The sequence below is a fragment of the Hypanus sabinus genome, chromosome 21, assembly GCF_030144855.1.
Source record: "Hypanus sabinus isolate sHypSab1 chromosome 21, sHypSab1.hap1, whole genome shotgun sequence".
NCBI classification, from domain to species: domain Eukaryota; kingdom Metazoa; phylum Chordata; class Chondrichthyes; order Myliobatiformes; family Dasyatidae; genus Hypanus; species Hypanus sabinus.
Window position 1 is genome coordinate 19,946,885 of NC_082726.1, and position 27,353 is coordinate 19,974,237.

Genomic DNA, 27,353 nt, shown 5'->3' on the forward strand with positions numbered 1-27,353 from the left:
CAGGAAACACCACTTAAAGGGAATTGCCTGCTCTAAAGGACTGTGGAAAGTCACTAGGGTGCTGGAGACAGTGGACTCTTCCTTCCCAGTGTTTAACTGGCAGGGAAAAAAATCAGCTCATAAATATTTCTGACTGAGCTTTTTTGGAGATAATGGTGCAGAATCAGGAAGGTAAAAAACTACTGTTGAACGTACTGTGTTACAAAGGTGGAACAAAGCAGTCCCACCAAGGAAAGGGACAGACCATGAAAAGGCAAAAGGAAGTCAAGAAAACTAAGGGATAGATGAATGGAACATAAACACCAGTCACAAAATATGGCACTTGTCACTTTGTTAAATATGTCTCCTTGCTCTGGTAGTGATGGAAGCCACACTGGATGGATTCAAACAGAGTGGTGTTAATGCTCAGTAATAGCTTTTCAGAGCTTATTTTTGTTTTATTCAGAAACACATTTAAGGCCTTAAATGTGAAAACGAGAAAACCTTAATGTAACCTACACAAGAATTTACCACGAGATTCATGTACATAACTGAAGCTGATATTCCAAAAAATGTCAGAGCTGCTATAATGTTGTAGATATTGTTTCAAAAAGAAATTATACTAAATATCTTGTTTATTCTCTTCTGAATTTAAAGATACATTTTAATTTTGAAAAAGAGCAAAGGAGTTCTATCCAATATCCTGGCCTATAGCCTCAACTGTCCCAGTAAAATAGATGATCTCATCTTTATCATATTGGATCTAACCGTCTTGAAATTGGTTACAGGTAACCTTGTGTTGTGGTTTTTCCATAAATTTGCCCTTCACAAATCAGAACCTAAAATTTAAAAATAGGGAATAAAATCCGCTCTCATGTAATCTATATTAAGTAAAAAATAATTTTTATTTCAACTTGTGCTTCTTGATGCATGTGTAGATGATGTGGCTTTACACCTTGAAAAATGCAATATGGACTGTTTTCTAGCAGCACAACACTCTGCCCACCCCTCACTCCCAACCCCCATAATACAGGGGCTATCGGTATTGTTTTTCTGCATAATTACTCAAAAATACTTTATTATATATGCAGCATTTTTCTGCACTGACCCTATATCCCCTGATGACTTTAATATCTAAAAACCTATTAGATAATTGTAATTAGTGACGGAACCATCACAGTCCTTTGGAATTCCAAAGATCCGCCTGTGTGTAAAGAAATTTCTTCTTGCCTGGTCCTGAACGGGGAGCCCTGATTTTAAATACCCCAGCCTGGGGAAACATCAACTTCATATTTACCCTGTCAAGCTCTTTACAAAGTTTTTATATTACAATAAGATCACTTCTCATTCATCTAAATTCCTGAGAGCACACACCAGGTTGGCCTAATCTCTCTTCAAATAACAAACCCATCAATCTAGTAGATTGTGAAAGGTGCCAGAAGACGTGAGCTTCTTTGCTCTTTACCTTCAGTTTATGCAGACCACAGAGCTTCAATGATGTGTCTGATTGCTGGTTGCCATCGAGAGAAGAGAGCAGGGAATCCATTTGGGATGAGTCTCCATCAGGGTCTGAAATGTTATCAGCAAGCTCCTGGAACAAACAAGTAAAGCAACTCATTTTCTAACAGCTGTTCAGCAAATGCCAGAAAAGAGCAAAAAAAAAATCTGAAGCACACTCATTCGTTCATTTCCCATTTGAAAGTCCTTTTCCTATTGTTTAGTTAAACAGCCCTTTATATTATTATAAGAGGTGAACCAGCAATTTTCTTGAATGGAGGGCACAACCAGTAGCATTTTTTTGTAGGAGTAAAAGAATTGTGCTTGGCAATCAGTCTGCATTAGAGGAGGTTCACGAGAATTATCCTGGAAATGAAATGGTTAATGTATGAGGGGTGTTTGATGGCTCTGGGTCTGAACTCACTGGAGTTTTTTTAGAAAGTGGAGGGATCTCACTGAAACCCATCAAATATTGAAAGGCCCAGTTAGAGTGGATATGAAGAGGATGTTTCCTTTAGTAGGGGAGTCTAGGATCAGAGGCCACAGTCTCAGAATAGAGGGGCGTACCTTTAGAACAGAGACGAGGAAGAATTTCTTTAGCCAGAGCATGGTGAATCTGTGGAATTAATTGTCAGAGGTAACTGTGAAGCCCAAGTCAATTGGTACATTTGAAGTGGACACTGACAGGTTCTTGATGAGTTGGGGCATGAAAGGTTATGGGGAGAAGGCAGAAGAATGGGGTTGAGAGGAAAAATAAATTAGCCATGACAGAGCCAACTCAATGGGCCCAATTCTCCTATGATTTATGGTCTTATAGAAATTAATGGTTTTGAACAAAGATATGGCAGACCAACTGAATAACTACTTTGGTTCTGTCTTCACTAAGGAGGACATAAATAATCTTCCGGAAATAGTAAGGGACCGAGGGTCTAGTGAGATGGAGGAACTGAGGGAAATACATGTTAGTAGGGAAGTGGTGTTAGGTAAATTGAAGGGATTAAAGGCAGATAAATCCCCAGGGCCAGATGGTCTGCATCCCAGAGTGCTTAAGGAAGCAGCCCAAGAAATAGTGGATGTATTAGTGATAATTTTTCAAAACTCCTTAGATTCTGGATTAGTTCCTGAGGATTGGAGGGTGGCTAATGTAACTCCACTTTTTAAAAAAGGAGGGAGAGAGAAACTGGGAAATTATAGACCGGTTAGTCTGACATCAGTGGTGGGGAAAATGCTAGAGTCGCTTATCAAAGATGTGATAACAGCACATTTAGAAAGAGGTGAAATCATCGGACAAAGTCAGCATGGATTTGAAAAAGGAAAATCATGTCTGAGAAATCTTATAGAATTTTTTGAAGATGTAACTAGTAGTGGATAGGGGAGAGCCAGTGGATGTGGTATATTTAGAGTTTCAAAAGGCTTTTGACAAGGTCCCACACGGGAGATTAGTGTGCAAACTTAAAGCACGCGGTATTGGGGGTATGGTATTGATGTGGATAGAGAATTGGTTGGCAAAGAGGAAGCAAAGAGTGGGAGTAAACAGGACCTTTTCAGAATGGCAGGCAGTGACTAGTGGGGTACCACAAGGCTCAGTGCTGGGACCCCAGTTGTTTACAATATATATTAATGATTTAGACGAGGGAATTAAATGCAGCATCTCCAAGTTTGCGGATGACACGAAGCTGGGCGGCGGTGTTAGCTGTGAGGAGGATGCTAAGAGGATGCAGGGTGACCTGGATAGGTTAGGTGAGTGGGCAAATTCATGGCAGATGCAATTTAATGTGGATAAATGTGAGGTTATCCACTTTGGTTGCAAGAACAGGAAAACAGATTATTATCTGAACGGTGGCCGATTAGGAAAAGGGGAGATGCAACGAGACCTGGGTGTCATTATACATGAGTCATTGAAGGTGGGCATGCAGGTACAGCAGGCGGTGAAAAAGGCAAATGGTATGTTGGCATTCATAGCAAAAGGATTTGAGTACAGGAGCAGGAAGGTTCTACTGCAGTTGTACAGGGCCTTGGTGAGACCGCACCTAGAGTATTGTGTGCAGTTTTGGTCCCCTAATCTGAGGAAAGACATTCTTGCCATAGAGGGAGTACAGAGAAGGTTCACCAGATTGATTCCTGGGATGGCAGGACTTTCATATGAAGAAAGACTGGATCGACTAGGCTTATACTCACTGGAATTTAGAAGATTGAGGGGGGATCTTATTGAAACGTATAAAATTCTAAAGGGATTGGACAGGCTAGATGCAGGAAGATTGTTTCTGATGTTGGGGAAGTCCAGAACGAGGGGTCACAGTTTAAGGATAAAGGGGAAGCCTTTTAGGACTGAGATGAGGAAAAACTTCTTCACACAGAGAGTGGTGAATCTGTGGAATTCTCTGCCACAGGAAACAGTTGAGGCCAGTTCATTGGCTATATTTAAGAGGAAGTTAGATATGGCCTTTGTGGCTAAAGGGATCAGGGGGTATGGAGGGAAAGCAGGTACAGGGTTCTGAGTTGGATGATCAGCCATGATTATACTGAATGGCGGTGCAGGCTCGAAGGGCCGAATGCCCTACTCCTGCACCTATTTTCTATGTTTCTATGATTGCTGTGAACAAGGTTTCCAAGGACACCACACACAAAATGCTGGTGGAACACAGCAGGCCAGGCAGCATCTATAGGAAGAAGCACAGTCGACGTTTTGGGACAAGACCCTTCGTCAGGACTAACTGAAAGGAGAGATACTAAGAGATTTGAAAGTAGTGGGGGGAGGGGGAAATGCAAAATGATAGAAGAAGACCAGAGGGGGTGGGATGAAGCTAAGAGCTGGAAAGGTGATTGGTGAAAGAAAGTGGGGGGGGGGGAGCACCAGAGGGAGATGGAGAACAGGCAGGGTGATGGGCAGAGAGAGAGAGAAAAAAACTAACAACTAAATATGTCAGGGATGGGGTAAGAGGGGAGGAGGGGCATTAACAGAAGTTAGAGAAGTCAATGTTCATGCCATCAGGTTGGAGGCTACCCAGCCAGTATATAAGGTGTTGTTCCTCCAACCTGAGTGTGGATTCATCTTGACAGTAGAGGAGGCCATGGATAGACGTGTCAGAATGGGAATGGGATGTGGAATTAAAATGTGTGGCCACTGGGAGATCCTGCTTTCTCTGGCAGACAGAGTGAAAGTGTTCAGCGAAACAGTCTCCCAGTCTGCGTCGGGTCTCACCAGTATATAAAAGGCCGTACCGGGAGCACCGGACGCAGTATACCACACCAGCCGACTCACAGGGGAAGTGTCGCCTCATCTGGAAGGACTGTCTGAGGCCCTGAATGGTGGTGAGGGAGGAAGTGTAAGGGCAGGTGTAGCACTTGTTCTGTTTACAAGGATATATCAGAATGGGAATGGGATGTGAAATTAAAATGTGTGGCCACTGGGAGATCCTGCTTTCTCTGGCGGACCGAGTGTAGGTGTCTACTGTCAAGATGAATCCACTCAGGTTGGAGGAACAAAACCTTATATACCGGCTGGTTGTTGTTTGAATTTCCAGCATCTGCAGATTTCCTCGTGTTCCCAGGACACTGTTCTTTCCCATATACCACACCAGCTATGGAGGAAAGAAATCTTTGGTATCATTGAGACTCCTAAACTGAAACTTTTCAAAGGCATTAGCTGGACACATGGATGAATCTGAAAGCGGTTGACTCCTTTCCCATGGTGTCGGAGCTGTTGTAAAGAGCATGGGACCTTCCTCCTGTTCACCGCGTCTCTGATCTCAATCCAATGATGACCAATGCTTGAGTAGTACTGACTTTCATTTTATTAGTGACAAATAGGTTAATTTGTAAGTGTTGGGATTCACATCCCACAAGCACATAATTTGATCTTTATTCTCCATCTCTGGCCTCCAAAATGTAATTGTTCAAATACCTGTGTATTGGCATCTACAAGATGTGCCTCCAACCTGTTAGTGCCAGTTCAAATTGGGCTAACTCTTGGAAAAGGTGAACTGTTGGAGGAACTCAGTGCCTGATCTCCAGGGTTTCTTCAGCACTTTGTGGTTTTTATTGCTCCAGTATCTGCAGTCTCTTGTGTCTCTGGGCTAACTATTGGCAACTCAGGGGTCTTGGGTCCTACACGGCCAGGTTTGGGAGTAGTTGTTTCCCTACAGTCTCTGGGCTCCTGAACAGGCTTCATTTAGCCTCAGTGCTGAATACACTCTCTCTTTCAGGGACTCTGCAGTTCATGCTCCAAGTGCTTTTGTTTACACTTTTTTAACAATTTGCGTGATTTCATCAAGGCTGAGGGCGAAGGACAAAACGGTGTTCTGCTCAATACTCCGTGGAGTTTACTCGCTCCTGCAGTTGCAGCTGCAACTATCGGCGCTTGCCTCAGCGCTGAACTGGCCCCATGGCTATGGCCCGCAGCTATCGGGCTCTTTGAGCCACATCACTTGCCTCCATGTCTGTGGACTCACTTTCGGGGACTGTGCAGTTAATGTTCTGTGTGTTATTTGTTTACTTTATTATTGGCACGATTCGTTTTTCTCCCCCCACACACTGAGTGTTAACAGTCTTTCTTACCTGGGGATTTTTAATAGGTTCCATTGTTTCTTTGTTTTGTGGCTGCCTCAAGGTTGTATATGGTATACATATTTTGATAATAAATGTACTTTAAACTCCATGACTCATTAAACAGTATGATAGAACAACTCATTGCTATTGCAAAAGGGGAATAACATTTCATCCCCTCACACTTACAGTAAAGGAATACCTGGAATCCTAGACACATCACGATAGAAAGAATCTGCAACTCACAGACACTGAGATGGAGGATATTTGGTCTCCTGCTCTCCTGACATACTTGGATAGGTGTCCTGGTACAATTCTCGTTGGCCTCTCTTAGCATTTTGATGACTGATCAGAAACATGAGTCTGAAATGAGTATTCAGATTGTGCTCACTCACCTTTGGCTTCTGAAGGGAAACTTTACACTCCGCTATCTGGGAAGATCTTGCCTTGATGTTGACATAAATTGTCATCACGTTGGAGAAAACGGCACTACAGCTTAACTCCACTACCACACCACAGGGAAACTGAATAGTCTTCTTCTCAGGCAGTTCTGACAATAGACACCAAATGAATATTATATTAGGCCACTGTTCACCTGCTATACAGTACTGTGCAAGAGTCTTAGGCACATAAATAAAGCTAGGATGCCTATGACTTTTGGATAGTACTCTAATAATTTGAAGTATTGCACTGTACTGCTGTAACACAAAAAAACAAATTTCAATACATATGTGAGTGATGATTAGTCTGATTCTAATATGGGTCTCTATTGTGGACTGAGAGTGGGAAGGGGGCAGGGAGAGCGGAATCATATTTGGGGGAAAGGGGAATGGAGAGGAGATGTGTGGGAAACACCAGACATTTTGCAATGATCAATAAACCAAATGTTTGGAATTAAATGACCTTGTCTGGTGTCTCAGGGTTGGGTGCCCCTGCAACCCTGCCCCTGATACTCCTCTGCCACCTGTCCCACACCCCTCTCACAGAGCTTCACCCTCACCATTCTCAACATCCTTTGCTCCCACCATATTTACAAACTTGCTCTCTGCTCCACATTAACAACTACAGTACTGTGCAAAAAGTCTGAGGCAGCTTAGCTTTATATTATATACGTGCCTAAGACTTTTGCACAGTGCCTATATTGTCTAACTATTAGCTCTCAGCTCTTGATGCACAGGGAAAATAGTAAAAAAGGAATTTACCGAACTTAAACCAGTTCAAACCACCGGTGACCCGAGGTGATCCCTAGGAACACTGTCACATAACTGAGTCACATTTAGAAACTGAAAGGCAGAGGAGTTCATAATAAGAATTTGGATCTAGTTTCAGAGATGTGGATTCAACCCTGATTTTGCATGCTCTCTGTATGGCGTTTGCACATTTTTTTTGTTGGACGAGTTCTCTCCTGTTGCTCCCAGTACAGTAAAGGGCAAAACCAGAGGACATTCATTTAAGGTGATTGGTGGAAAGTTTAGGGGAAATGTCAGAGGTAGGTTTTTTTTAAACACAATGAATGGTAGGTGCTTGGAACACTTTGGTGGTAGAGGTTGAGACAATAGGGACTTTTACAAGTCTCTTAGGCAGATGGATATAGAAAAGGAAGGCTATGGGCTATGCAGGAAAGGGTTTGACTGATCATGGAACATTTTACATAGGTCAGCACATCATGTGCTAAAGGGCCCCAACTGTGCTGTATGATTCTATATTATTAACATGGAGTTAAGACTGGGATGAATAATACCTTTCTAAATGGATGAAAAAAATTACCTAAAGGCTTTCCTCGCCTGCTATCATTTCCATGATATTTGAGTGAATTAAGATCATGTCAAGTTTGACTGTTACTATAAAAAATATCAGAACAGTCATCATTTTCATAAAGAAAAAGAAAAAAAGAAACTAGAAATGCTGGAAAATTGAAATTAAAAAAACCGAAAATACTGAATGGACCAGGCTGCAGAAATGGACCTGGTGAATGGTCTTCATTCTGAAACATCGATTTTGTTCCTGTCTCTTCACAATTGCTGTTTGACCCACTGAGTAGTTTCTGCTCTTACTAGTCTAAAGAAACCTGACCTTTGTCAGGAGATAGCAGTCATCTCAAGGTCATTGGCAGGAGTGACATTTAACGTCAAATCAAAAGAAAATCTTCACAACTGAGCTGTACTTCGCAGTAAATATTAGAGCTGTTAATATAGAGGTGTTATTATGTGTGCTTAATAAAGAACTTCAATTCCCAGTGGGCAATGCAAGTGGTTCACCCGGAACTGGAAGCTACAGTGGTGACCTGGTTGCATGTGCACAGGGTTTGTGCAGTTCAGTAATAAAATGTTTCTTCCTTTATTGGAGTGCAGTCTGGAGTAGGCTCTTTGAGCCACTACTATCCAGCAACCCCTCCCCTAATTACAGGACGATCTACAACGGCCAATTAACCTACCAACCTGTACGGCTTTGGACTGCGGGTGGAACCTGGAGCACCCGGAGGAAACCCACACAGTCACAGGGACAATTTCCAATCTCTACAGACAGTGGCGGGAATTGAACCCAGGTCACTGGTACTGTGAAGTGTTGTGCCAACCACTATGCTACCATGCGGATTTCTAATGTGAACCCATGCCAAGTTTGTCTTTATTAAGAACACATTCTGATTGGCAAATATGAAGAACATCCCACCTAAATGTATAAATTACCTGAAACCTCAATTGCGTTCCAGCTGGTTATGTGCACTCTGACACCACCTCACAAATAAATCGCATTAAGCTGAGAATCAACTTAAACCCTGTTACATTCCATATACATACTGAGTAATCTGATGGAGCACACAGTGGATTGGGTCAGAAATAAGTCCAATTTGTTTTGGAAATGCCCTTCAAACATTCTCCTCTCACCTCAAACTTGTTCACTTAAACCAGAGGGTTTCAACCTCTTTTTAAATACCCTTAGCATTAACTCAGGGGCCTGTGGACCCCCAGTTTGGGAACCCTGCCTTAAAACATATTTGCCTAGAAAAGATTCTGACTGTACACTACATAAATGCCTCTCATATACAGTGGGCCCTCCTTATCCGCGGGGGATCAGTTCCGGGACCCCCCTGCAGATACCAAAAATCACGGATGCTCAAGTCCCTTATTTAACCTGTCTCAGTGCTATGGTCTTTAGGACCCAGCGGAACCCCGGACTTTATTTAACCTGTGTCAGTGCAGTGGACATTAGGACCTGGCGCAGCTCTGAATCTGCAGTGTTTCTGTTCACGAAAATAATCACCATCACGATTGAAAATAAGGTGGAAGTAATAAAGCGATCAGAAAGAGGTGAAATGCCATCGGTCATTGGAAAAGTGTTAGGCTACAATCGGTCAACGATCAGAACAATTTTAATGGAGCATGTGAAAGGCCCTGCCCCGAGGAAAGCTACAATTATTACTAAGCAACACAGTAGTTTAATTATCAAAATACATATGTTTCTTAAATGTTATATGCATAGAAAGGTAAAATATATACTATACACTAAGACAAACGTTTTACTAACTGATGCTAAATAATACCAGGTGTACCTGTTCCGACTTCAAATCCGACTTAAAGATGGACTCAGGAACGGAACTCATTCATAACGGACTGCCTGTACTTTAAAATCATCTCCAAATTACTTATAATACCTAATACAATGTATATTCTATGTAAATAGTTGCTATACTGTATCGTTTAGGGAATAATGACAAGAAAAAATAGTCTGTACATGCTCAAACAATGAGTGCTGGAGAGAGAGAACCTCCGGGTTTTCCTGATCTGGGGCTGGTTGAATCCGCGCATGCGGAAACCGTGGATAAGGAGGGCCGACTGTACTCCATTGCTCCAGAGCAGACTGTTCCAGCCTCTTCTTATAGATAATAGTCTCTCATTCAAGCAATATCCCAATTAATTCCTTCTGCACCTTCTTCAAAGCCTTCATTATCCCTCCTGCTGTGTGGTGTCCAGATATGCACACAACGTCCCAAATACAGCCTAACTAAAGCTTAAAGTTTTTGTTCTAAAATTGTCTAAAGCTACACAGCAGCAATTTCACCCAACTCTGGTGGGTGAAGGGAATGGGCTGAAAAGTTCCTCATTGGAATATTTTTGATTTTCTTTAAGAGATTTCAGGTGGATTTGATGGCCTCGTATTTGCTTTCCAAAATAATCTTCCTTACCTAATTAAAACAAAGGTATATTTCATCTGATGGAGGAATGTAAATACAGGGAAGGCCCAGGGGCTACTTCACACCACCCTGTGGATTACTTTTGGATATTTCAAAGAGCTTCCTGTAACCTGGTTGGGGCAGCTGGGCAACTTACCATTGGCTTGTCGCCAGCGCTCGTTCCTCACGTTGAGTTGCGCGGTATGTCCTGTCGCACAAACTTCATCAGTCAGTGCACGGCGCTCCTTCAGGGTGTGCCTAATCTCCATCACCTGCTTGCCAATGATCATCTTGTCCTTCCCCATGTCTGTGGTACAGAACAATAAATCTTAGAACTGAGCTGGAGGACCTGCGTGAAATCAGTCATATTTAATTACTCTTAAGTACATCTTTGTCCTTACGAAAGGTTGCAGATTGCATTTCAGGAACAGCAAAATACAGCATGTACTGGAAACCTGAAATAGGAACAAAGAGTCCTGCAAACTCGGAGCAAACACAGACTGAATAGCTTGATAACCTTTATCAGAAGCAACGTTAATTATTCCCTTTTCCGTCATAGCTTCCAGACATGCTTTCTTGCACTTTGGCTGATTAATTTATTTCTTATTCATCCATTAACTTCCAAACCCCAAGTCCACTTTCTGACAGATTTCATAGTTAGGAAGTGTTGGTAGTAAAAGATTATATGGAATTTTAGATTGGGAAACCCAAACATTTTAGGTCCATGAGCGGTTTAATTATATCATACTGCCATCATTTTCCATTCCTAGTTGTCTAGTTAAGAAGGCATTGTTATAATAAAATTTTAAAAAAACTGCAGATGCTGGAAATGTAAAATGAAAAACAAAAATAACTACTTGAAACAGAAGGTCAAGTTGTATTTAATAGAAGAGAAACAGAGTTAGTGTTTCAGAGCACAGACCTTCATCCAAATTGGGGAGGAGAGAAAGGCGGTGCACATCTCTGATGGCGAAGGGGGTAAGCTCTAGAAAAGACTCTCCAGGTAATGACTGATTGGGAACAGTTAAGAGAGTGAAAATATGCACAAAAGAACTAGACAAAGGACTATAGGAGTTGCAAAATGCAGAATAGAAAGACTTGTTGGGCATGTCCATCACCTCCAGTGACAATAAAAAGGAACAAAAAGGGAAGAAAACAATGCCTTAGCTAGTTTAAAAGAAAAGACCATTCTCCCATGCATTTCAGTCAAAGCACTGATGAGGGCTTGGAATTCAGGGTGGACCAAAAGACTTGTGTCTGTGCTATACAACTCAATGACCTTCAGAGTTTGTTGTACATACACTGGCTGCTACCTTTCCTCTACTATAATAGTGTGTTCACCTCAGAAGTTCTTCAAGGTTGTCTAGCATTCTGGGACATTCTGAAGTCACGAATGATGCTAAATGCATCTTTCCAGCGACACAGATATAAACCTCACCACAATAGCAAAGCAACTTCAATTCAAGTGAGTAAATAAAACTGGAATAAAGAGCTCTTAGCATAATTGGGAATATGAAATTTGTGAAAACTCGCCTGATTCTTTATCTTTCAGGAAGGAGTTTTGATGTCCCTGTGTAGTCTAGCCTGAATAGGGCTCCAATAACTACCTCTGTCATGACCATGTGTCCTTGATTTAACATTTATTTATTGGACACAGAATAGGTCCTTTCAGCCCTTCAAGGCAAGCTGCCTATTTGATCCCAGCCTAATCCCCTGATTTAATCCCAGCCTAATTACAATGACCAATAACAATTAACCAATTTACAATGACCAATTAACCTACCAACAGGTAGGGCTTTGGACTGTGGGAGGAAACAGGAGCACCCAGAGGAAACCCACATGGTCACAGGAAGAACATACAAACTCTTTATAAGCAGTGACAGGAATCTACTCTTAGAGGAAGAATTTAGGGACAGGCTATAAATGCTAGCCCTATCAGTAACACACACAGTGAGAATGAATACAGGTAGTCTTAACTCAGAAAATACAGTAAATACCTTGTCCATAATCATTCCTACAGTTCTGATCAAAAAGCTCTAGCACCTGGGCCTCTGTACCTCTCTCAGCAACTGAAACATATGATTATTAAGGGATTGGACACGCTGGAGGCAGGAAGGAAGCATGTTCCCGCTGATGGATGAGTCCAGAACTAGAGGCCACAGTTTAAGAATAAGGGGTAGGCCATTTAGAACAGAGATGTGGAAGAACTTTTTCACCCAGAGAGTGGTGGATATGTGGAATGCTCTGCCCCAGAAGGCAGTGGAGGTCAAGTCTCTGGATGCACTCAAGAGAGAGTTAGATAGAGCTCTTATAGATAGCAGGGTCAAGGGATATGGGGAGAGGGCAGGAACAGGGTACTGATTGTGTGTGATCAGCCATGATCACAGTGAATGGGGGTGCTGGCTAGAAGGGCCGAATGGCCTACTCCTGCCCCGACTGTCTATTGTCTATTGAATCCTCGACTTCCTAACCAGAAGACCACAATCTGTGTAGATTGGAAATAACATCTTCACCTCCCGGATAATCAACAGGCACAGCTTAAATGCCATCCATAAATTTGCTGGCAATGCAACTGCTGGCACAATTTCAGTTGGCAATGATAGAGTGTACAAGAGCGAGATATATCAGCTGGTCGAGTGACGTCATAGCAACAACCTTGTACTTAATATCAGTAGACCAAAGAACCGTTTGTTGGCTTCAGAAAGGATAAGATGAAGGAACCCAAACCATAGAGGGATCAGAAATGGAAAGAGCAAGCAATTTCAAGTTCCTGGGTGTCAGTATCTCTGAAGATCTAACCTGGACTCAACGTATTAATGCAGTTACAAAGAAGGCACGACAGCGGCTATATTTCCTTAGGAATTTGAGGAAGTTTGGTATGTCATCTAACACACTCGCAAACTTATACAGATGTACTGTGGAGAGCACTCTAGCTGGCTTCATCTTGTATGTGGGTGGTGAGGGCCTACTGCACAGGATCACAGTGAGCTGCAGAGAGTTGTAACCTTAGCCAGCTCCATCACGGGCACTAGCCTCTGCAGTGTCCAGGACACTTTCAAGGAGCGACACCTCAAAAAGGCTACATCCATCATTAAGGACTCCCATCATCCAGGACATGCCCTCTTCTCATTGCTGCCATCAAGAAAGAGTTACAGAAGCCTAAAGGCACGATGATTCTGGAACAACTTCTTCTACTCTGCTATCTGATTTCTCAATGGTCACTGAATCCATGGACATTACTTCATGACTTTTTAAAAATTTCTGTTTTTGCACTACTTATTTAATTTTATATACACACACACACACACACACACACACACACCGTAATTCAAGTTTTTTCTATTATTATGCATTGCACTGCACTGCTGTCACAAAGACAACAAATTTCATGACATATGCCAGTGATATTAAATCTGATCCTGATTCTAAGAGACCCCTCCAAAGAAACTTACAAACACCTGGAGGTTGACACCTTTACAGTAACCTTCCTAATAAAAGAGCACACTTTTACAACAGTTCCCATGATGATCATTACTGCAGATAATTAATGGATCTTTGTTTTTTTTTTCCCAACGTATGTTTTTCTATGATGTCTTCTCATCGCTTCCTGACCACTAGTCAACAAAACCAGGTCTTTTGCTTGCCAACATCACTATATGCTTTTAGGAAGTCCAGTATTCCTTCCTGTTTAAAGTATTGATGAGATGGGGAGACACTCTAGCTTTGAAATTCAAGTGTATCTCAAACAATACTAACCCACTGCAAAAATCTCTGTTCTGTCTATGTCACTTGGTCCTCCAGGTACAACAGTTCAGCCAAAAGCTTAGAAGGACCCCAAGGATGAGTATTGGGGCTTTGGACTGGAGACTCAATGACAATTTGATAGTCTTATTATGGATAAATGGGGAAAAGAATCCAGCCGAGACAGAACCTGTGTGGTAACAGTAGCAGGGGCGTTGAAGCCCTGCATTTTGTGAAAGTGAAGACCATTGGGAAGCTGACTAGCACTGGAATGCTGATGGGGGGGGGGGGAGGGGATAGGGATAATCTGTGAATAACATCCCAGCAGCTGCACATTTGGAGAAGGCCGGCCATCATTCAAAGGTGAAGGAAAATATCGTAGGGAGGAATCAGAAGACTGGGTGCACTTGGGGGAGTTGGTGTGGTGCAGTGAAGATACATGAGCATCAGGACAGGAAGTCCAATGATGAGGTACGTAGGTGTACAGGATGGCACAAAAATGAAGTGGAGTATTTTACTTAGAGCTAACTGTACAGTTATCCTAGCTGTACCCGATGACTGATAACCATAGAGCAACACGGTCCAAGTTCCCCAAAATGTTGCATGGGGAATGATGTCACTTCATGTGGCTCTGATGTGGAAACTGCATTGTGGTTGCAAGACAGGAATTGCTTGGTTGAATTTTCCAAGTGTCATAAAGAGACTCTGAAATAGTCATAATCATGCTTTACGTATTGCATCATTTCTAAATAAATATTAGCAATTGAAGCAACAAGTCACAATGTTTAAATCAGTCTAAATCAGAAATAAAATCTTGGTTTAATAGATAGTGACCCAGGTTCAATCAACCAAATTATCCAGTGCTGTTTACATGACAGAGGAAAACCAACACTGTTAGTCCAGCACAAAGACCATTGTTTGGAGAGGAACTAACCACGATAATGGAACATTCAACGTTCACAGAGCAGCAGTGCAGGGTAATTCAAAGTCTTTAATGTGTGCTGCTGGCTATTTTCTGAAGCACAAATGCAACAACTTACTTCAAATAATTTCCAGTAGACTCTGTCCTTTTTAATCCCTGGCAGCTTGTCAAATCCCATGAGCAAAAGCTCATTAATCAGTACGCCTGGTTCTATTTAAACCCTCAGAGCCTTTGATCTTGATCAGCAGTCAAAAAGCTATAAGCACTTTTCCATATTTCTATCCTGCATCAAGCTGTTGGTCCAGTGCAGAGGCAGCTGTCAATGAGCACGAGGTCAAGAGAATCAAGTTTCCTCTATCGGAAAGCTGTGATAATTTCAGGCAAATTAGGTCATTGCTTACGCAGGTAACAGCTTGCGTGGATCCAGCCACAAAGGGGAGTATGATTACTAGGCAGAATTTTTTAAATGGTAAGATTATCAGCCAGGCTGAGATGGCTGATGTTGATCAACAATTCCGAGCATCACTGAAAAAGTGGTTTGAATTTGCTCAAGTAATTTTTTTTCCTCTATCCTACAACCGCACCAAATTTTTACCAATGGATTAAGGGTTCTATAAATTTTAATAATAAAAATATAATAGATAGGTGTACAGCACTGAAGCGAGGTGTTACATTGGGCATTGCATTTTCCAGATTAGATGTTACACATGAGGTATCCCCTCCAAGACATGTATAAAAATGTATACCAGGAACTTCAAAGTAAATTTATTATCAAAGTACATATACGTCACCATTTACAACCGTGAGGTTCATTTTCTTGTGGGCATATTCAATAAATCCAATAACCATAACATAATCAATAAAAGACTACACTAAAAGGGTGGACAACCAGTTTGCAAAAGACAACAAACTATGTAAATACAAAAATAATAAAAATAAATATGTAATTAATATTGATAATATGAGATGAAGAGTCCTTGAAAGTGAGTCTATGTCCACAGTTTGGTGATGGGGAAAGTGAAATGAATGAAATTATCCCCTTTGTTCATGAGCCTGATGGTCGAGGGCTAATAACTGTTCCTGGACCTGGTGGTCCGAGTCCTAAGGCTCCTGTACCTTCTTCCTGATGGCAGAGGTGAGAAGAGAACATGAGAAGTGGGCCACTGGTGGGGGTCCCTAATGATGGATGCTGGTTTCCTGCAATAACACCCCGTATAGATGTGCTCAATGTTGGACAGTGCTTAGCCCATGATGGATTGGGTCGTATCCACTACTTTTTGTAGGGTTTTCTGTCCAAAGGCTTTGGTGTTTCCATACCAAGCTGTGATGCAGCCAGTCAACATACTCTTCACCACACATCTATAAAAGTTTGTCAAGCTTTTAAATGACATGCAGAATCTTCACAAGCTCCTAAGGAAGTAGAGGCACTGTTGTGCTTTCTTTGTAATTGCACTTAAGTGCTGGGCCCAGGACAGGTCTTCTGAAATGATAACACCAAGGATTTCAAAGTTGCTGAGACTCTCCACCTCTGATCTCTTGATGAGGTCTGGCTCATGGACCTCTGCTTTCCTTCTTCTGAAGTCAATAATCTTATCATCAGCCCAGTCTGGTTCCCCCAAACACAGCTTTCAAACAGATGATTTGGATCATTATCTCATTGTTGTCTGTGTATAAATAGCTAAGGTTCCTTCATTATATCTACACTCCAAAAATTCCTAATTGGTCTGAAGTTCTGTGGATGCCTCAAGATTGTGAATGAGATGATATGAATGGAAACTCCTCAATGATCAAGAATTATATTGTGCTATTATTTGCAACTAAGAAGTTAACAATTATCATTATAGTCCGCAGTGGAAAACTGTGGACTGTGAAGGGCACCACCTTATTTCCACTTGCATTGCAGCCTATGCTTGTTCTCTGGGAGTACCCAATAAAGTGGCCATTGAGTGCATGTTCGTGGTCTTCTGCTGCTGTAGCCCATCCACTTCACGGTTTGACGTGATGCATCCAGAGATGCTCTTCTGCACGTCACTGTTGTAACGGATGGTTATTTGAGTTGCTGCTGCCTTCCTGTCACCTTGAGCCAGCCTGGCCATTGTCCTCTGAACTCTCTCATTAACAATGCACTTTTGCTCTCAGAAACGCCACTCATTGGATGTTCTTTTGTTTTTCACACCATTCTCTGTAAACGCTAATCTATAAACTGTAATCCCAGGGGATCAGCGGTTTCTGAGATACTGAAACTGCCCTGTCTGGCACCAACAATCATTCCACAGTCAAAGTCACTCACATCACATCTATTCCCTCATCCTAATGTTTGGGCTGAAACGTTTGACCATGCAGTTGGCTGATTAAATATTTGCATTAATGAGCAGGTGTACCGAATTAAGTGCTACTGAGTGTAGTTACAATTCTTCCATTACTTTAAGTGCTTGTAATGTGTGAGGGAAAGAAGCATCACATCTCAGGGGTAACAAGGAACATTGACACCACCCAAACATAAACATATCCTAAAATGTCCTACAACCATTAACACACATCAATTAATAATACACAGAACGAAAGATTAGCTTTATTCGTCACGTGGTCATCAAAACATACAGTGAAATGTGTCCTTTGCATCAAATCAAATCAGTGAGGATTGTTCTGGGCAGCTGCAAAATGTTCCCATGCTTCTGACACCGACAAAGCATGCCCACAACTTACGACCTACCTCTATTCATACATCTTTAGACTGTGGGAGAAAAGCGGAGCACCCAGAGGAAACCCGTGTGGTCATGGGGAGAGACACAAACTCCTTAGGCAAGCAGCAGGAATCGAACAGCTGGCACTAAAAAGCAATTGCGATGCTGATGCATCACCAGCAGTGTATTTGTACTCCAGGGAGTGCGAAGCGCAGAATCAGTTATCACTGTGATGATTGTATGCTCTAGTATCAATTGTTTGGCAACAATAAAGTAATAAAATAATCAAGTAATCAGGTGACTCCTATTCCCATTAATAAATACAATAAAATCTTTAAATACCTAAAGGGAAAATTAAATTAACAAACAATTATTGAATATATTGAAATTTATAAGTAGAAATAGTTTTGAAATTACAAGGTCTAGCTGTAACTCTCTCTTAAGAGTGGCACAGAGCAGGGAGCCACTTGACATGTAATCTGGAAAATGATCACTGTATTCATACAATGAATGGTTTTGCAATTTGTTTTGATGCATTGCCTTAGATAGATAGTTCGAAAAAAATTGCGACCGGCCTTGAGGCCAAGTCTCTGAGCACCTCTGCCTGATATCTTTTCGTGGTTCATGCACAAGGAGACCTAGATCTCTCTGTACTCCATTCATCTGCAATTTCTCCATTTAGATAATAGACTGCTTTTAGATTTATCTTGCCCTAGTGTGTAACCTCATACTTTCTCATATTAAACTCATTTTGCCAAGTTTCTGCCTACTTTCTCAACTTATTCATTTGCAGAGTTCTATCCTCATTCCAACATACCCTGTGCCATTGACATACCTGGGATACCTGTCACTATGCCTCCTCCTCCGGTTCATGAATACAAATTGTAAATGGTTAAGGGCCAAGAACTTGAAGATCTCATTAAATTCCTGGGCATTAGCATCTTGGATGACCTGACCTGGGCTCTGCACATAGATGCGGTTACAATGAAGGCATGCCAGTACCTCTATTTCCACAGAAGCTCAAGGAGATTTGGCATGTCACTATCTTCTACAGATGCACTGTTAAAGTATCCTGACTGGTTGTATTATGGTCTTGTACTGCAATTCCAATGTATCGGATTGCAAAAGGCTGCAGAGAATAGTGGAAACACCCAGTCCATGACAGGTATAGCCCTCCCCACCAATGACAGCAACCATAGGAAACATGAAGGCAGCATCTATCATCAAGGATTCCCACCTTCCAGGTTAAGCACTCTCTTTCACTGCTACCATCCGGCAGAAGGTACAGAAGCCATATGTCCCACACTACTGGATTCAGAAATGGCTTCTTCCTTACAAACATCAAGTTCTTGAAATGACCTGCATAACTCCAATCTTGCCTCAGCAATAGAACAGCACCAACATCCTCATCAAAGATCAAAGTAAATTTATTTTCAAAGTGTGTGTGTGTATAATCAATATATATATATAATTCCTCCATATACCTGTCGAGTAGTCTTTTAAATTTCATCAGTGTATCTGCCTCCAACACTGACTCAGGCAGTGCATTCTACGCACCAACCATTCTCTGAGTAAAAAAACCTTCCTCTAATATCCCCCTTGAACTTCCTTCCCCTTACCTTAAAGCCATGTCCTCTTGTACTGAGCAGTGGTGCCCTGGGGAAGAGGCGCTGGTTGTCCACTCGATGTATTCCTCTTAATATCTTGTACACCTCTATCATGTCTCCTCTCATCCTCCTTCTCTCCAGAGTAAAGCCCTAGCTCCCTTAATCTTTGATCATAATCCATACTCTCTAAACCAGGCAGCATCCTGGTAACTCTCCTCTGTCCCCTTTCCAATGCTTCCACATCCTTCCTATAGTGAGGCGACCAGAACTGGACACAGTACTCCAAGTGTGACCTAACTAGAGTTTTATAGAGCTGCAACATTACCCCATGACTCTTAAACTCTATCCCTTGACTTATGAAAGCTAACACTACATAAGCTTTAACTACCCTATCTACCTGTGAGGCAACTTTCAGGGATCTGTGGACATGTACCCCCAGATCCCTCTGGTCTTCCACGCTCCCAATATCCTGCCATTTACTTTGTTCTCTGCCTTGGAGTTTGTCCTTCCAAAGTGTACCACCTCACACTTCTCTGGGTTGAACTACATCTGCCACTTCTCAGCCCACTTCTGCATCCTATCAATGTCTCTCTGCAATCTTCGACAATCCTCAACACTATCGACAACACCACCAACCTTTGTGTCATCTGCAAACTTGCCAACCCACCCTTCTACCCCAACATCTAGGTTGTTAATAAAAATAATGAAAAGTAGAGGTCCCAGAACCGATCCTTGTGGGACACCACTAGTCACAACCCTTCAATCCGAATGTACTCCCTCCACCATGACCCTCTGCTTTCTGCAGGCAAGCCAATTCTGAATCCACCTGGCCAAACTTCCCTGGATCCCATGCCTTCTGACTTTCTGAACAAGCCTACCGTGTGGAACCTTGTCAAATGCCTTACTAAAATCCATGTAGATCACATCCACTGCACTACCCTCATCTATATGCCTGGTCACCTCCTCAAAGAACTCTATCAGGCTTGTTAGGCACGATCTGCCCTTCACAAAGCCATGCTAACTGTCCCTGATCAGACCATGATTCTCTAAATGCCCATAGATCCTATCTCTAAGAATCTTTTCCAACAGCTTTCCCACCACAGACGTAAGGCTCACTAGTCTATAATTACCCGGACTATCCCTACTACCTTTTTTGAACAAGGGGACAACATTCGCCTCCCTCCAATCCTCCGGTACCATTCCCATGGACACGAGGACATAAAGATAATACGAGGACATAAACCATAATAGAATCAATGAAAGACCACACCAATTGGACAGACAGTCAGTGTGCAAAAGAACATAAACTGCAAATGCAAAAAGAAATAATAATAAATAAACAATAAATATCCAGAACATGAGGTGAAGAGTCCTTGAATGTGAGTCCATATGTTGTGGGAATGTCTCAGTGATGGGGCAAGTGTAGTTGAGTGAAGTTATCCCCTTTGGTTCAAGGGCCTGATGGTTGTGGAATCATAAATGTTCCTCAACTGGTGGTATGGGTCATAAGGCTCCGTACCTTCTTCCTGATGGCAGCAATGAGAAGAGAGCATGACCTGGGTGGTTGGGGTCCTTGATGATGGAGCTGCTTTCCTAAGACAACACTCCATGTATATGTGCCCAGTGTTGGAGAGGGCTTTACCCGTGATGAACTGGGCCATTAGGATTTTCCATTCCAGGGCATTGATGTTTCCATACCAGGCTGTGATGCAGCCAGTCAATATACTCTCCATCACACATCTATAGAACTCTTGCACTGATATTGAGTGTTTTTGCACTAATGTATGGTTTTGCAGTTTTTTTCCTTCAGTGTCTTGTACAACTCATTTAACTTATGAATAGTTCACGTTCTGTGTTGTCAGTACTCAAATGCCTATGATGCTTTTGCAAGCAAGTTTTTCATTGTACCTGTACCTCACTGTACTTGTGAATGACAATAAAGCCAATTTGACTTAATTACATTCTTCCTGCCTCAGTAAGACCCATTTATTCTAACTTTGTCTTCTATGCAATAACCAACCTCAATTCATGCTAACGCACTTTCCGTAACACTATGAGTGCTTACCTTGTTCAGTCTATTATGTAGCACACTGTCAAATGCCTTCATCTACAGGTTCCCCTCAATCAACTCTGCTTATTAGATCCTCAAAAAACTCATGCAAAGTACTTACTTAACTTATCTACAATTTCCTTGCTTTTTGTTATAAATCCCCAGTCTCATTCTCAAGGGATCAACCATATGCACCAGCTATTCTCTTCCTTCCATTATATCCATTAACACCTTTGCTGACTCAATTTTACTTGCTAACGTTCATGATGAGTTTTCTCTTGCCTTCTTAATTCTTTAGTGTCTTGCCGCTGGTTCTTGTAAAAGCCAGTCCTCTGGTCTGTCACTAGCCCTTGCTAATTTTTGTGCTCTAGTCTTTGATTTGATATTTTCCTTGCCTTCTTTTGTTAACTATAGATGATTTATCTCTCACTTGCAATCTCTTTTTCGAATTGGGATTAAATTTTCCTTATAAACTAGCCACTTAAGTATCTTATCCATTGCTTATCCACTGACCCAGCCCACACCTTTACCTTATTATTAATGTAATAACTGCATCCAAAATTCTACTATAAATACAAGGAATTCTGCAGATGCTGGAAATCTTGAGGAACACACACAAAATGCCAGAGGAGCTCAACAAGTCAGGCAGCATCCACGGAGGGGACTAAACAGTCGATGTTTTAGTTGAGACTCTTTATCAGGACTTGAAGGGAAAGCAGCAAAAGCCACAATATGAATGCGGGGGGGGGGGGGGGGGAGGGTGAAGAGTGACATGACTCCTCCCCCTCCTCTCTTTGGCTTCTGCCCCCTTCCTTTCCAGTCCTGATGAAGGGTCTTGAACCGAAACATCAACCATTTATTCCCCTCCACTGATGCCACCATATGACCACAAGACATAGGAACAGAATTAGGCCATTCAGCCCATTGAGCCTTTTCCACCATTCCATCATGACACATTTATTAACCCCCTCACCCTCATTTACCTGCCTTCTCCTTGCAACCTTTCACATCCTTACTAATCAAGAACCTATCAACTTCCGCTTTAAATATACCCAATGACTTGGCCTCCACAGACATCTGTGGCAAAGAATTCCACAGATTCACCACCCTCTGGCTAAAGAAATTCTTCTCATCTCTGTTGTAAAGGACAGCCTTGTATTTTGAGGCTGTGCGCTCTGGTCCTAGACGCTATCACTATGTATTAGAAACATCCTCTCCATGTTTGCACTATCTAGACCAGGGGTCGGCAACCCTTACCACTGAAAGAGCCATATGGACCCGCTTCCCACAGAAAAGAAAACACTGGGAGCCACAAAACCCGTTTGACATTTAAAATGAAATAACACTGCATACAACGTTTTTTTTTTGCCTTTATGCTATGTATAAACAAACTATAATGTGTTGCATTTATGAAATCGATGAACTCCTGCAGAGCAAATGAAATTACATTTCTCCATGCAACAAAAACATTTTGAACTTCGAAAAAAAGACATTGGGTTGAAGGTTACTACATCGTTAGCCTACCTTGGATCGAAAAATTAAAAGAAATCGCGCACCGGCGGGTGTCAGGCATTGGCAGTGGTGACGTATATTAATAGCGATAAAAACACGTTGTAGCGGTGTGCTACACGCAGCGCTAAAATAATGACACGGAGTGGTTAAACTGCACTCAAAGATAACTTTATTCGAACTACACAGCCTTGCTTTTAAGCCTCTCTCAACCTGCCCCCCGTGGGCGCGGATGCTCCAAAAGACACGTACTCACAAACCCCCGTAGGCTATCACCCTTAGCCAGAACGCTGGCAAATTGTGAGCCAGTTTGGATGTGCCAGGAAATGGGTCGCCACAATGTTTTATTTAGATTGTACAAGATCACCATAATCTTCAAATTTAGAATTACATTTCAAAAACTAACAAACTAACATAAAATACATTTTAATTAAATACTCATCATTTATTTTCCAAAGCCACAGGGAGCCGCAGCACAGAGATGAAAGAGCCGCATGCGGATCCGGAGCCGCGGGTTGCCGACCCCTGCACTAGGCCTTTCAATATTCGGTAGGTTTCAATGAGATTACCACCCCTCCCCCTGCCATTCTTCTAACATCCAGTGAGTACAGGTCTGTGCTAGTCCCACTGAGCCATAGCTAACCCAAGAGCCTGTAGCTAGGAAGCACATATGAACTGTGAGAGAACAACCAATGAGGTTCACCGACACTGTGGACTCACTGTAGGTCCAGCTGCCCCAGTAGACTCGGTCACCTCAACTAGCCACAACCGTCAGGCACTGGCATCACTCACCTACAAGCTACTCCCTGGAAGGCAAAGACCTGACAACAGAGAAGTCCCAAAGCACAGAAGTCAACTTAGAAACATACAGTGCTCCCAGACCCCACCGATTTTCTAAGTTCCTCCAAACTTCTCCAGTATTGCGATCACTACACTCTAGGGTTACTTTATTAATCTTATCTCATTACCAAACATTCCCGATAGGGTTATATATGTCCTAAGAAACACATTCCACAAATTAACTTGCCCTTGCCAGTTGGATTAGTCCACTTACCCATGATAATTGTATTTCTCCTTTCAACATGCCTTTGGTATTCATCATTTATGGTCTGTGCTATCAAGAAGGAATAGTTTGAGCCTATAAACTACTTCTATCCCTATCTTCATACTTCCATTATGTTCACCAAACCAAATCCATGTCACAATCCATTCCATCTGCGTCGATTCTCATTACTGCACTGATTTTTTTTCTTGATTAACAACCCCACAGCTGTCTCCTTTCTCTTTTTGCCTATTCTTTTGCAACCTTGAATATTGAATTACCTGGAATATGAGTTCCTAACCCAGATCATCTCACAACTACGCCTCCTTAATAGTCATTAAATAATATTTATTTGTTATTATGTGTGGTCTCAGCACATCTAAGTTGTTACACATGCTGCATCAGTCACATAAAGAGCCTTAAGTTTGAGCTTAATACTTCAATCTGATTGGTTCAGGAATTATGGAATTGTTTGCCCTTTAAACTCAAGTCTGACCTTCCTTTTGCCCCTCATTGGTTCGTTAACAGGTTTCAATTTTAGCACCAGAACCTAATAAACAATAGATATCATTGATGTATTGCAGGCTCTGTTCCCCTGTAACATTGTTATTGGGGGGGGGGGGGGAGAGAGATCAGTGGAAACTCTGGGAATTACTTTTTATTTGTTGCCTGTTTCCAGGCATTCATATATATTATATATATTACATAAATGGGGTTGTCTGCTTTTGTGTTTCTATTTCTAAGCTATTTGTAACATGAGCTTTTTATTTGAAAATCTTCTGTGCCATATATAGAAGTACTTGCCCTTTATCTATTTTCCCCTTATCCCTTTTATTCTAATAACAAAATCTTACATTCAATAGCACTTTTCATGAGCACAGTAAGTCCCAAAATAGGTTATGAAGCATTGCTGCCTTTTTTTCAATGCTAGTTCCACAAACAGAAATGAGATAAAAATATTCAAGATCCTAAGAAAACATTAGCATGACATCTAGCGCCCCAACTCCCATCGCTCTCGATGTCAGATCTGACTCGGCTTCACAAACCATTATTGGGCCCCTCTCCATTTGTTAAAGCTGCTAACTATTTCAGGAACATCCTGAACAACAAAAATATATCCCGGCTTCCTTTCTCTACTGGGTACTGTCCTTGAAAAACCCACTTCCTTGTTTTCTACACCCTATCTCCAAAAACACACAAGGAGATGCTGTATTTTAAGAAGAAAAATCAGAAGATGGATTTGTATCTTCCCTTCCTTCCTCCAGCATCCAAAACAACTTCCTGACTTCCCCTCAGCCCTAGACGTTCCTTGATTTCTCTCCTGTACTCTCTCACGACTCCACACGTTTCAGTAATCCATAAAGTACAATTCCTGCCCTCTTGGCTACATTTCTAATAAACCACTGACAACCTAACTTCTTTTCTAGAACCTTATGTTATATAATATTGTTAATAACTTTCTCTCATTAGACACTCTCCATCTCCTGGAAAGATGCCATCATGGCCTCTCTCCTCAGAAGAACTCCTTAACCAGAGTCACTCAGCACAGAAATAGACTCCTTGCCCACCATATTCCGTATGTATTTATACCAAACTCATTTACCTCCATCTGGTCTGTACCCTTCTACACACTGGTGATACCTTTCAAGTGTTGAGAAAAACACCCACCTCCAGCATCTTCTCAGGACCTGCCTTCCAGACTGTATAAAAAAAATCTCAGATTTCCTTTGATCCTTTCATCGCTTACCTTAATCCCATGCCCTTCCAATTATTGCCCCATTTGAAATCTCCAGTTCCTCTCCAATTTCTCCAAATGTGTTGAAAGCCTCCACTTAGTTCTATTATTCTCAGAACACTCTGAATCAAATCTTTGTTTGGTGATGTGATAGGCCTCCATCCTATCATAACATCCAACAACTCTGATAAGGCAAAATAACAAAATCAGATTTATTATCACAGATATATGTCATGGAAGTTGTTTTGTGGCAGCAGTACTGTGCAAGACAAGTTACAATAAAAATAAACAAACAAGGAAACAAATGGTGTGACGGACAAATCGTGAGGTAATGCTCACGGGTACGTGGACTGTTCAGATATCATGGCAGGTGAGAAGAAATTGTTCCTTATACACTGAATGTGGGTCTTCAAGCTCCTGTACATCGTTTCTGATGGCAGTAATGAAAAGAGGGTGGTGAGGGTTGTTAACGGATGGATGCTGCTTTTTTGATGCAGTTATCCTCAGTGGTTGGGAGCCTTGTGCCAGTGATGGAGCTGGCTATGCCTGCAGTCCCCTGCAGCCTCTTGATTCAGACAGTGATGTAACCAGTCAGAATTCTCTCCACCGCATATCTGTAGAAATTTGCTACTTTGGTGACGTACCAAATTTCCTCAAACTCTGAATGAGCTATATTGGCTGGTGCGCCTTCTTTGTAATTGCATCAATATGTTGGGCCCAGGATAGATTCTCTGAGCTGTTGATGCCAAAGTACTTGATGCTGCTCACCCTCTCTATTGCAGCCGATCCCTCAATGAGGAGTGGTGTAGGTTCTTCAGGCTTCCCCTTCCTGATGTTCACAATTAATTTCTTGGTCTTCCTGACACTGTGTGCAAAGTTGTCATTGCAACACCACTCTACCAAGCCGATCAAACGAAGTGGCCACTTTATTAGTTACACCTGCTTGTTAATGCACATATCTAATCAGCCAATCGTGTGGCAGGAACCCAATGCGTAAAAGCATGCAGACACAGTCAGGAGGTTCATTTCTTGTTCAGACCAAACATCAGAATGGGGAAGAAATGTGATCGGAGTGACTTTGACCAAGGAATGATTATTGATGCTAGACGGGATGGTTTGAGTATCTCAGAAAGTGTTGATCTGCTGGAATTTTCACACACAACAGTCTCAGTTCAGTGAATGGTGCAAAAAACGTCCAGTGAACAGCAGTTCTGTGGGCAAAAATTCCTTGTTAATGAGAGAGGAGAGTGGCCAGACTGGTCAAGCTGACAGTATCACAAATATCCACGCATTACAATGGTGTTGTGTAAAAGCACATCTCTGAACGCACAACACGTCAAACTTTGAAGTGGATGGGCTACAGCAGCAGCAGATCATAAGCATACACTCAGTGGCCACTTTATCAGGTAAAGGAGGTATCTAACAAAGTGGCCACGGAGTGTACCTCACTCCTGTTTGCTTTCTGGTCAGCATCTGAGATTCTGACAACTGCGGTATCATCAGCGAATTTAGAGATGCTGTTTGGACTGCACCTAGTCACACAGTTACCAGTGTAGAGAGTAGGTCAGTGGGTCACGCATGCATTCCTGAGGTGCGTCTGCATCGATAGTCAGTGAGATGTTACTACCGATCAGCACCAACTGGTATCCTGATGAGGAAGTCACGAATCCAGTTGCAGAAGGAGGTACAGATGGTCAGGTCTTGATTATTACTGAGGAGATATGGTATGAACTCTCGTTCTGGTCTATCACCTGACTGGCTCTTTTCAATCTATCTTATTGCAGCCAGTGAATTCCTAGCGATGGCTCCTCTTTCTGTTGTTACACCATTGCCTCTGGTGTCCCACAGCTTTAGTCCTTGCATCTCTTCCT

The 27,353-nt window shown here is 42.1% G+C and overlaps 1 protein-coding gene across 4 annotated transcripts in view; it reads right to left on the reverse strand.

Annotated features, from left to right (window-relative positions):
* malt3 (MALT paracaspase 3) overlaps positions 1-27,353 on the reverse strand; it is a 134,249-nt gene that overhangs the window by 5,036 nt on the left and 101,860 nt on the right. For all 4 annotated transcript variants that reach the window (XM_059946129.1, XM_059946128.1, XM_059946132.1 and 1 more), the window contains 3 exons: positions 10,350-10,499; positions 6,417-6,571; positions 1,445-1,570 (listed from right to left, as the gene is read on the reverse strand). In XM_059946129.1, the coding sequence (XP_059802112.1) occupies positions 1,445-1,570; positions 6,417-6,571; positions 10,350-10,499 (431 nt within the window). The remainder of the gene's footprint in view (positions 1-1,444; positions 1,571-6,416; positions 6,572-10,349; positions 10,500-27,353) is intronic.